The sequence below is a fragment of the Pleuronectes platessa genome, chromosome 22 (genome assembly GCF_947347685.1).
Source record: "Pleuronectes platessa chromosome 22, fPlePla1.1, whole genome shotgun sequence".
In the NCBI taxonomy this organism is placed as follows: Eukaryota; Metazoa; Chordata; class Actinopteri; order Pleuronectiformes; family Pleuronectidae; genus Pleuronectes; species Pleuronectes platessa.
In genome coordinates, this window is record NC_070647.1 from 1,097,665 (window position 1) to 1,109,821 (window position 12,157).

At 40.1% G+C, this 12,157-nt stretch overlaps 1 protein-coding gene across 1 annotated transcript; it reads left to right on the forward strand.

Annotated features, from left to right (window-relative positions):
• The first annotated feature begins 495 nt into the window (after positions 1-495).
• Positions 496-8,917, forward strand: LOC128429003 (uncharacterized). The gene is made up of 5 exons (XM_053415288.1): positions 496-844; positions 3,842-4,605; positions 5,190-8,132; positions 8,249-8,311; positions 8,449-8,917. The coding sequence occupies exons 2-5, from the start codon at positions 3,894-3,896 to the stop codon at positions 8,472-8,474; spliced, it is 3,744 nt and encodes a 1,247-aa protein (XP_053271263.1). The 5' UTR covers positions 496-844; positions 3,842-3,893; the 3' UTR covers positions 8,475-8,917.
• The last annotated feature ends 3,240 nt before the right edge of the window (positions 8,918-12,157 follow it).

Genomic DNA, 12,157 nt, shown 5'->3' on the forward strand with positions numbered 1-12,157 from the left:
AATCTAGTCTGGATGTAACAAAGGCGTGGACTCGTTTTTCTGCATCTTTTTGAGAAAGGACATGTTTTTCCTTTGCGGTAATTTGCATTGCATTGTATATCTGTTGTTCTCTCTTTGTTTCTGCAATGTCAGTTGTCATGTGTCTTATTTAGAAAATAAAAAGTATTTCTCTGAACTCTGTTTATTTCTTTTTCAAATTTAAACAAGTATCAGTCAATAGTTTTATTTTCCCTCTGATAGAAAGTTGTCAGTCACTTTCATTGTTCATTTTATTATTCGCGCAAAAACACAAGGAATTCAAAAATATCTCATTCGTCTTCAAAGATAATACCCCACTCTAATTTTGAATTAATTGTATACAGACCAGTTCATTTAGATAAATCAAGGAAATTACTTAATTATTATTATTATTATTATTATTACAACAACAACAGTACTTTCCCAAAGGCCACCAATCAGAGCTCACCTAACATCCCATATAAGGAGACAGGTGCCGCCTCCTCCCTCACCGTCTTTGCGGCAGCTCTCAATGGTGAGGAGCCAGCCGAGTTTAGGGGCTATGGTCACGAGCAATGGTCAGGAGCAGGTCAAGAAAACAACAACTCCTCTGTCTCTGCCCGCTTCGAACCACAGCGTAAGCGTCTGACTCCGGGTTCTCGAACCACAGCCGCTCCCAGCGTTCTGGGATAACGAAACTGCAAGTGTCCCGGAGTGAACTTAAACGAGTTGGAATTTCGCCGTAGAAAAATACTATCAACGAATTTGTGGAAACTTTCGGGGGTGGGGACAAGGAAAGTTTTGTGTTGACGAGGAGTGCATTGAATACTTTTAAGGTGAACATTCGGTAAGTACTGTTGAGTGTTGGAGGGGTTGTTGGCGTGTGCCGTTTTAATGTGTTTAATGTAAATACTGTACTTACTAGTAACCCTTAAAACAGTTCCCCCGCGCGCTTTGTGTAGTAAAGGCGGAACTAGCGTTTCGGAACTGTCGTCATTTGAAGTGACTGCCTTCCTCGTTACTTTGGACTTATACGGGTTTTAACTCGCTCATACCCCGAACGATATACGTTTGAAGTTTGACCGGGACAAACGCGAGCTTCGGCCCGATTGAATAATCCTTAAAGCAGAATATTACTGGACCTTCGGTTTAGGACCAACTCTCAGCCTGCTAATGCCATGCAGCTGGGGCGTGTGCTGGAAAGGGGGGGGGGCTGCAGCACCCCCCTCTACTTGCAAGGGACTTTTGAATTGACTCCCTTTTTTGCACTTTGTTTTTGTCAGACATGTACAATGAAATGCAATACGTTTATGTTTGTCCGTGTCTGTATACGATTTATCAATCAATCAATTTTGTTTTAGAAGTGAAGATATTTTGTAAGAAAAGGTGTGATAGGAATTTCTGGGTTTTATTTAATCACCAATCTTTAAGGAGAATAAACGGACTTCTATATAGAATACTGTGGATGTGATCCATTGAAATGCATCGTTGACTGCTGAATTGTTATTGAATCATGAGGCTAGTGAAGATTCTACACTTGTTTTAAGCTTTATTTTGAAAATATCTAGAGATATAAGGAAGCTGGCTTCCCTTATATATTTTGGTAGTGTGTTCCATAGTTTGGGGGCATAATTGACAAAGGCTTCCACTTCTTTTGGCTACTGCTGGGACCCTTCAGTAGACCTGCAGCAAATGATCTCAGTGTTCTGGAGGGCATGTAGCTAATAAGGGAGTTGGCAATATAGCTTGACCCTTGTCCATTACGGGCCTTGTAAACAAGGAGGAGGAACTTAAAGTAAATTCTAGATGTTAAAGGCAGCCTACGCAGAGCAGCTTAATAAGGGACTGCTGTGCTCTCTCCTCCTAGTTGTGGTTGATCAATAGAATTATCAGTAAATTAAACATTAGGTAGGCTGGCCAAAATAGTCTAAATATGCCAGTTTATAAAGATGGCCTTTGAGACAGGATTCAAAGAGTCAACGTTATGGATGTCAGGTGGGAGGCAGTTCCAGAGGTCCTGAGCAGAGTGGCTGAAGCCTCTAGATCCCATGGTTGTTAAGCTGGCAGGTGGTACAGTGAGGTGGATTGAAGAAGACCTAAGATTGCAGAAGGGTGTGTCAATGTGCAGGAGTTTAGAAAAGTATAGCAGAGCAAGAATATGGATGGCCTTTAAGGTGAGGAGCAGAATCTCAAAAACAATGTGGTATTCGACTGGGAGCCAATGAAGCTGCTGAAGGACAGGAGTGATGTAATTAATGGAGGGGGTTCTTGAAATGATGCGAGCAGCTGAGTTCTGGACGAGTTTATGGTTGTGAAAGACGGGGGCAGACAATTCATTTTACGTAAATAGAAGAATGCGGACTGTTGTTTGTTAGGTTTATGGACTATAGTTTTAGAGTAATTTAGTTTAATAAAAACAATAGTTTAGTTTGGACAGGCCTTGAGCATTGCTGCTTTACCAGTATCATTACGGAGCCAAGTTTTGATTAAGAAAATACAGTGTACTTTCTTCTTCTTTTATCAGATGATTGAGGCATAACATCTATTCATGAGGACGTAGGTGTTCCGAAAACAGCCTGTCCTTGAGGATGTTTGGTCTTGGTCAGGCTTGAGCAAAACTGAAATAAGGGCTCTGTTCATGTGTGTTGGTATGGCTCTTTTCTATAGTAATCATGGAAAATGGTAATTTTAACTTGTTGAAGGTTAAATTAATGTGTGTGAAATGCTGTAATGAGTACATTTTCAGTTTGTTATTTTTTTTCTTTTGCGTAGATTGCGAATCAGATGTGCTCTCAAAACAGTTATGGCTGTTTACCAGAGTGGTGAGATTTCTGGGGATTTGTTAATTTCATTAAAGGTCTGCTAGGAGTGAGGTGTTAAAGTACCACGTACTTAATGGGGCCGGGGTGGTCTCCTTCAGTGTTTTTCTTAAATTCTGTAAGATTAGTGGAACTGTTGAATAGATTTGCCATCCTTGTTTGCCTAAATGCACACTATTGGCATTCATAATGTTTATTCAGGTCATTTTGTCATTTTCTCTGAAGTTGGAAGCATTTGAGTCGTATCAAATTAGTGTCACCTATATTTGGTGCTTGTGATTTCATGTAGTTGTCAATCACCTTTGTGCATGTGTTTAAAGTTTTATAGCTGAAGAAATATTTTGTATGTGTAATTCACATTTGTGTGTGAGTAGTTTCAGCCTGAGAGATGGATACACAAATCTCCTATCAATGGAGGCGATCCTGAATTTATTGCTACAAAAGATGAGTTAAAAATACATTTAGTCTGCAAAGAAAAAATGTACAGTTATCTACAGGGTGGCTGTGGCTGAGGGGTAGAGTGGTCGTCCTCCAACCTGAAGGTAGTTCGATCCGAACTCTCATCTGCATGCCGAAGTGTCCTTGGGCAAGATGCTGAATCCCGAATGGCCCCCCATAGAATAACAAAGTGCTGCGAATAGATGCACTGTATGAATGTGTGTGCGAATAGGTGAAAGTAAAACTGTATTGTAAAGCGCTTTGAGTGGTCATCTAGACTAGAAAAGCGCTACATATATATATATATATACAAAACATTTACAGAATGTAAAGAACTGGGTCAACTGGTTTATGGTGAAAGAACAGAATCCATCCAAGCTATTTTTTTTAATTATTTTTGAACATGTAATTGCCTTTAAGTTCATAAGGTGAGCTATGCAAGAGTTACATAGTCACACATCCAGCAGATATGGAGAAACAGTTTTGTTTGTGTCGTTTGATACATTGGTATTTAACATGTAGCAGACATTTTCTATAAACATGGACTCAGCCACGTTCTAATTTTCTTTCTTTTTTTGATTTCCTAGACCTGAGAAATGCTGAACTGAAGTCATCAATTGAAAGATAGCTCTCCATGCAATGTGGTCTGGATGTTCACACAGCCAAGACCGAGCATACCCTGCCGTCCAGCATCAGAGTAACAATGTTACACCAGCACCAGTGGTTCACCCAGCAAATGGAATACAAATCAACATGGTAGCCCCTCAAGACCCTGAGGAGCTCAGAGTCGGGTCATATGTGAACAATAATGCTACACTGCAGCAAAAAGATTTAAGTTGTGCCTATTCAGTTGGTACTAGTTCCCTAGCACCTCAGAGAAAGACCGTTGGAGTCACAGCACAGACGCCTCTGAAGCAAACATCTAGCCCACTGCAATGTGCCTTGCTGAAAAGAAATTATCGGCAAGGGAGAAGTTCACTGGATGCTCTCAGCTGTGAACATATTGGAACACAAAACCTCGTACATTCAAGAACTCCCCGGTACCAGCAGCAGTTAACTCGTCCATCACCAGTCCAAGAAATAAAACCACTTACAGATGTCGAAATACATGACTATATTGCTAAAGAGGTTAAACAGTACAGAAGAACCCAAAGCACTGGAAACCTCCCTACATCCTCTGACAAAGTAACACAACAATATGTAGAGGTGCAATATGTCAGCAGTGCTGAGCTTGGCATTGCTGCACTTGGAAAAGCACTTCCCGTGGACAGTTCAAAGGGCAGCAAAGTAAATGCTGAGTTTACTCAGACAAGTGATTGTCCTACAGTTCCATCAGAGAGATATTCAACAGGTACACAAATCTCTGTAAAAAATGTTTGTTGACAACAGTGGCTATGTAGATTCTTTGAATTGATACTATTGGGTCACTGTGTTACTAATCGCCACAATTTTGGGTAACACTTTCACAGATCTAAATGGAATTCGACATGATTGGTAACATAAGAAATCTATGGTACCGAAATGCCATGTTCTAAATTAAGGGAGATATGGGCTTACTAAATTTGCACTGCTTGGGGGGCTGGCTGTCTGGGAAAATCACCTTTTAATATAGGCCACAGAGAAATTGTTCTTACGTAGATATAAAAATCCTTTTCATCTTCAATTGTGTTTAAAGATCATGTTTTAATTATAAAAAAAGTCAGGATTTTAAGTGATTATAACGTTAAAATTGATTTACAAAAATTACTATATTAAACAAGAAATACAAAATGACGGACTTCCTAAACCTGCACTGTCATGCTCAGGGCCGTAATTATGATTCCAAAGCACTATCCTTGTGGTCTGGGAGAATATCAACAGTGATTGATATTTTGCATTGCCTGATCATGCAATCATCAGGCGATATAGATAACATTTTTCTCTTTATATCCACAGAATGTCTACAACTTATGAGGACAGTTGCTGACACCGGCACAAAGAATGAGGACAAGAGTCCAGTAGTTTTCATATCAAGGCCTGGAAGGACTTTGGGTGAACTGACTGAGAAGGAACACTGCAACAAGCCAAAAGAAGAAAGCACATCTATGGGGTTAAATATCAACTGGAATTTGAAGGATTTGCCCAAGGTGACTGGTGTTTCCTGGTCTCCCAAACACATGACGGTGAAAGGGGAAGAAGATGCAAGGCTAAACCCAGTTGACAATGTTGGTTGGACAGAAGACTTTGACAGTTCGCAAGGTGTGACTTATGCCTCTGTAGATCCGCAAAGTTCAGTTATAACTGGAAACCAATTACTTGTACTCGATGAAAATCAAGACACATTTCCTTATAGAAGGAAAACCTCTGAAGATCAACATTGTCATATAACGGATCAGGAAGCAATTGCACATCCCATAATTACTTCATCAGTTGATCAAATTCAGATTCATAGCGTAATGTCAATTTCTACACACCAAAGTGAACTGCTTTGGGACCAAGCAAGTCATCAATGTGTGATGGAGGATGCACTTATTGTGTATTCACAAACAGATTTGTCTCTAGAAGTTACTGAAAAAATTGCCAACGTCCAAGAACTGCCCCTGCTCCCTGAAAGCAAGAGTCTGGCACATGCTCTGAAACTTTTGAAAGATCAAAAATATGAAGACATTTCAGATTATGAAGAAGTGTCACAGGTGATGACAAAACTTCCAAACACAGAGCATGAGAAATGTAGCTTCTTGCCATGTGCTGAAAATACTCAATATGAAGATGTAAGTGAAGATGAAAATCCGGAGAAGAAGAGATTAGCTCAAGAGAGATTTTTTCCAGAAAACAACAAAGAGCAGTCATTATCTGAAAATGAAGGCCATGGACACGTTCAGGCTCAGGTAAAGACTGAAAGCATTTCAGAAGAGAAGCTGATTTCACTAGATACAGCAAAACTCTGGACTTGTCCATGTTTTGTTGAAACTGATGATGGTTTTGAAAATGTATGTCCTAAATGTGACAGTGAGACACAACTGGGAGTGCAAACAAACCACTTGGTTTCATGTAGTCCTTCCTATGAGGATTTCAAAGATGGAAATGAGAGTGACGATCAGATGGATGACTTCATAGTCTTGCCTATAAGCATCACAAACATTATATTTGAACCAGAAAATGAAATCCAGGACATCCCAGAGATCATTGTGCAAGACGACAGTAGAAGTGGAGACAAAGATGGGCACCGTGACATGATTCCAACAGACTGTCCAGTTCCCAGACCAGATACGGCTTCTGCTTCCTACAATATGGAGGTATTTGACACAGTTGAGAGCTTTCTACAAGCTAAAGCTGCACAATTTGGGAATAGTTTTGAGATGGCTTCAGGAAGAAGCACACCTGGACATAAAATGGGCCTCGAGGGAGACACGCATACACCTACCAGGAGCAGGTTCCTCTCTGAGCCTGGTGATAGTAGTGAAACAGAAGACAGCTGTGATTACTCTGCATCTTTGCCTCCAGAAACAGACGATTATGTATCTGAACATAATGAGGCTACAAATGTGCAAAAAGGTCAAGGCAGGCGCCTAGACAATGGGAGCTGTATGGAAAAACCTAGCAAGTTGATTGAAGCCAAAGCCAGCTCAAGGAATGTCCCACTAAAGACCACCAGACAAACGTACTCAAAAAAACAAGACATAATAATTGTTGATTCTGACACAGAGGATGAAAGTGACCAAAATAGCAGAAGGAAAGCTAAACGTAAGAGATCCCCCTCTTCAGACTCAATGTACTATGGAGATGCCCCATGGGGTCAGCAAATAGGACATCCACCTGAAACTTTGGACAGTCTGTATCAAACCGTGAAAGAAACTGAAGACGTGCCAGTCCCGAATCGTACTGAGCTATCGCATAGTACAGCAGCAAGTGGGAAGCACCTTGAAAATAAAGCTGGTCATAAGCATGTTCAACAGGATACCAACAGGAAAAATATCAAGAGTGTAATTGTCCTTGACTCTGACACGGAGGATGAAAGTGACCAAAACAACGAAAAGGAGAACAACAGGAGATCAATCTCTCCAGCGTTTATGAAAAGTGCCATTTTGTCGTGTATTACACAAAAGAGACATTCACCTGAAATTGTGGACAGTGAGTATGGACCTACTAAAGAAAAGCTCCAAGAAATGAGATCTGCTGAACGCCCTGACCTGTCTCTCTGTGAAAAAAATGCTGGACAGTTGATTGAAGCTAAAGTTGGGTCTGAGTATGTTCAACACAAGAGTAACAAACAGACAACCTCAAGAGTTAAAGTTTTCCTTGAGTCTGACATAGTGGCTAAAAAAGACAATCAGATTAGCAAAGAAAAGGCCACAGAGAGAACGAGCCCATCATTTCCGAAAGACAGTGGTATTATATCTCCTCAAACAAACAGACAGTCAACAGAAATTGTAAACCGCCTCTGTGGAACTGCCAAGACAAGGCCTCGAAAAACCATATTATTATCTGAACAGTTACCAGAGAAGCGTCTTCGGCCTGTGGACAAGAAGGCAGATTCCACCTCAGGTACTTGTCCTGTGACTCCTCGCTTTTTGGTTAAGTCGGGGCACAAAAATAACCTGAAACTTTCAAAAGAACGTGTCAACAGGCAGGGTGAAGATGAAACCCCTGCTCCAAAGACCCCTACAGCAACCAGTAAAAAGAAACACTCATTTGAAAAGAAGACTTTGAGTAAGGCTCAAGCCAGCATAATAAAACCCAGACCGAGGAGACAAGCAAGGGCAGGATCGAGTCACCCTGACAGGGTACCCAAACAGAGGCGCAACTCCCACGATTCTGCAACTCCCCTGATGAAGAGGGCCATGTCTGAAGCTAAACATTTGACCAAGGCCAGAAATCGAGACATTGAAAGAGAACAAAGTGGGTTGTATTGCAATTTTTTTCCAATGATTTTCCAGAAATTCATCACAATCACATCAAGTTATTTCTAATGTGCCTGATGTAAAACTTTTTCTTGATCCTCATCCCTACTATAGGATCCAACGTTGGTGTTGGTTACAAATGGTTGGAGAGCAGGAAAAAAGTCTTAACAAAGACGGGTGATTTTTCTCAACATTGATTTGCTCCATGCATAACAATTGTTTTACAGCCACCTGATGCACTTTACAATTTCACAAGATTTTTGTTATTTGGTGATGCAGCTATAATCTTTTGTTCTCTCTCATTTTTACAACAGGTTCCGCCAGTGAGAGGAAGAGGTAAAGATCTCAAAGAGCCTATGAGAGCATTCCACGCTCCACTCAAAGGTTGTTTGAACAGGCTGTTAATAACTGTTGCTGTATATGATACTGTACATAAATTCTGTATTTTAATGGTGTGAATGCATGTTTTCACAAACGGTGTCATATGTTAGTATTAAATATAGCAGCTATTTGTGGTAGTGTTGTTTTCAAAATTCTCTTTTTCCAGCTACCTCACAATGAAGTTTCTCCATTTACTTAAGTGTTTATGCTCTGATTACAGCACTGACACATTTTTTCCCAATATAAATGTATAAAGAGATGGATACATATGTATACGATCCTATTCTTTTCCCCCTTTTAACTTGATATTGTTTTTGTACTCATCCATGGTTACATTCTGTAGGCAATGGTGTTATCTTTAAAAATGTTGACGTCATAAAAGTCTTGCAATGGCTAAATTTCTGCTTGTATCATGTGTACTTTTATTTAACCACTTGATAGACTTCGTAGTGTAGATTGCACATGAAAGTGATCTCCCATTTGAGATTTTGACAACGAATTGGGAACCGGAGTGACGGTACCTACATTGTTGTTTTCACTTGGGTTACATCAGCAGCTGTAAAATTGTGGCTCCAGAATAGACAATTTGCAAATTCAAAGTTATATAAAGCCCCTTGAGATGCAATTGGAGGATTCCAGGCTTCAGACATAATAGTGAACTCTAATTAGTTGTATCCATAGGCCTTTTGTTACTGTCAGGAGAAAGCTATTAATCTATTAGTGACATCTGAGATATCAGTTGCCACTATCCCCTGGCTGCTTTCATCGTATTTTTCTAATTCTTCTCTTTTATTATTTAGTTTTTTTCTGGGGAGAAGTGCGAAAGAAAATGGAGGAGAGAGAACAGGCCAGCCTGCTGTAGTTGTCTGAACTTCTCTCCTCCTGTTTCTCTTCTCTATTTAACTTCCTCTTTTTACATTTTCAGCAAAAAATTTTTTTTACAATGCACCCAGCCTGTCGTACAAGAACACTTAAAGCACTCATTCCATTTATTTATATTTGCATAGGACCTCGTCACAACAGCAGCAATTATAGCAGCAGCAATGGAGTCAGATATCAGCAGAAATGTTATTTTATAGGAGCGAGGGTTTGAGTTCTCGGGGCCTTTGACTCTTCTCCCCTTTGCAGTCGCTCTCAAAAAGTGACATCTCATTTACTTCCTCATTTCATTAAAATGCAGTTGTCTTTAGCGTCTAAATCCAGAGAAAAGGAATACATCACGGTGAAAAGGTGCTTTACGTAAAACCCCCATTCCAGTGACTGTTATTCTTAATCCTCACTGAGTTTAAGAGGGAAAGTTGGCTGTTGGCATACTAAGAGTCTAGATTTATTTACCCCATCTGTAAATTGTGACTGCTGTAGAAACATTTATTAAATAATGAGTCAACTTCAACCATAGGGACACTTTTCATGTTGAATTATCCAACTTTGACTTCAGACATCAGCAACCAAACAAGAAAATAGCCCTTTTCAGGGATAAACAATGATTGCGATTAAAACATTAATTTGGAACTAAAAATGTTGAAACCATTGTTCTCTATGTCCAGACAAATGAGCAAGGATCTAAGTGCAACGCTGAAAACATGGGTGAATTCAGGTTATCTGGTACATTGGGTAATGTGGGTCTTGTTTATTTTATTTTCTGACTGTGACGTCCATTGCCTAACTGCTGAGATGCGGGTGTGTGGGCAGCTACTGTGTTTTCCTGTGTGTCTATGAAGGTTTCAGGAGAGTGCATTGGTGACGGCCAATTAATTCAGAGCACCTGCACCGGAGCGCTACCATTAAATAAAAGCCCGGCCTGGCTTTGCTCCTGTAAGGGAAATGTAACGTGACCATAATATAATCATGTTTATGTATACTTTGATTGATCATCATTGAATCTCTAACAAATGTAACCTGATGTTGCTGTTTCCTGTAGAACTGAGTGAGTGTTGGCCTGATTACTCCAGACACAGTAATCTAATTAGTCCGGACACAGTGTGAGAGTAATTTACTATTCAAGCAAATGGTTGATGTAAGGAACTACTTTGGTGTCTAGAACTGTGAGCAAACGTATCCCTGAGAATTCAGGATGTTGCTCGACCAACTGATGTTATAATGACTTTCTCACCCACAAATTCACCTAACAAAGACCTCTTGCAGCACGGGGGATTTGTGGTGGTTGTAGACACTACACTCCAGGGGTCTGAGAGCAGGGGACAGGATATCGGTCACCTATTTCCTTTATATCAAAGAGGCTGATCGATAAGTTTGTTCCTCTCTGTGTCACACCTTTACACTAATGTTTTAAATTAATATTATCCTTTATTAATTTAAGATGTAGTTCTTTATGAAAAAATATTTTTTACATTTCTATGAATAACATATGTAATAGAAACGTTGTGCTCAATGTCCTTCTACTCAATTAACATTCCTTCACCTAGTGCGCCAAACATTCTAGTGTTCTGTCAGACAAATGAAAAACAAATCCACTTAGCTTTGCAGTGTACTGTTTATAGTTTTTTCTGTTCACCGGTGGAATAGACTTTATCTTTTGTAATCTGGAATGCAGCTCATTAAACTTTCTGCCTTCCAAAAAGTGAAGCAAACCTCCTGGACTGCCTTCCAGCCTTCCATTTATTCAGACCAACACAAAAATGTAATGGGTGCTTTCCTGATACATACCGTATCCTTCCACCAAATTGTGGTAATCTGTCTAGTAGTTTTGCCTTATATACAGTGCCTTGCATAAGTATTCACCCCCTTTGGACTTTTCTACATTTTGTCATGGTATAACCACAGATTAAAATTTATTTCATCGTGAAATTATGTAATGGTCCAACACAAAATAGTGCATCATTTGGAAGTGGGGGGAAATATTACATGGATTTCACAATTATTTACAAATAAAAATCTGAAAAGTGTTGAGTGCATATGTATTCACCCCCTTTACTGTGAAACCCCTAACAAAGATCTGGTGCGACCAATTGCATTCACAAGTCACATTTGCAAGTCACATAATTAGTAAATAGGGTCCACCTGTCTGCAATTTAATCTCAGTATAAATACACCTGTTCTGTGACGGACTCAGAGTTTGTTGGAGATCATTACTGAACAAACAGCATCATGAAGACCAAGGAGCTCACCAAACAGGTCAGGGATAAAGTTGTGGAGAAATATGAAGCAGGGTTAGGTTATAAAAAAATATCCAGAGCTTTGAACATCTCTCTGAGCACCATATAATCCATCATAAGAAAATGGAAAGAATATGGCACAACCGCAAACCTACCAAGAGGAGGCCGTCCACCCAAACTGAAGAGTCGGACAAGGAGAAAATTAATCAGAGAAGCAACCAGGAGGCCCATGGTTACTCTGGAGGAGTTGCAGAGATCCACAGCTGAGGTGGGAGAATCTGTCCATAGGACAACTATTAGTCGTCTACTCCACAAATCTGGCCCTTATGGAAGAGTGGCAAGAAGAAAGCCATTGTTGAAAGGGATCCATAAAAAATCCCGTTTGGAGTTTGCCAGAAGCCATGTGGGAGACACAGCAAACATGTGGAAGAAGGTGCTCTGGTCAGATGAGACCAAAATTGAACTTTTTGGCCTCAATGCAAAACGCTATGTGTGGCGAAAACCCAACACTGCCCATCACCCTGAG

Excerpts from the sequence above, each read along its gene's own strand:
- LOC128429003 (XM_053415288.1), top strand. The coding sequence starts at position 3,894 with ATGTGGTCTGGATGTTCACACAGCCAAGACCGAGCATACCCTGCCGTC. Across the intron at positions 4,606-5,189 it reads ATCAGAGAGATATTCAACAG|AATGTCTACAACTTATGAGG; the intron begins GTACACAAATCT and ends TTATATCCACAG. Across the intron at positions 8,133-8,248 it reads AGACATTGAAAGAGAACAAA|GATCCAACGTTGGTGTTGGT; the intron begins GTGGGTTGTATT and ends TCCCTACTATAG.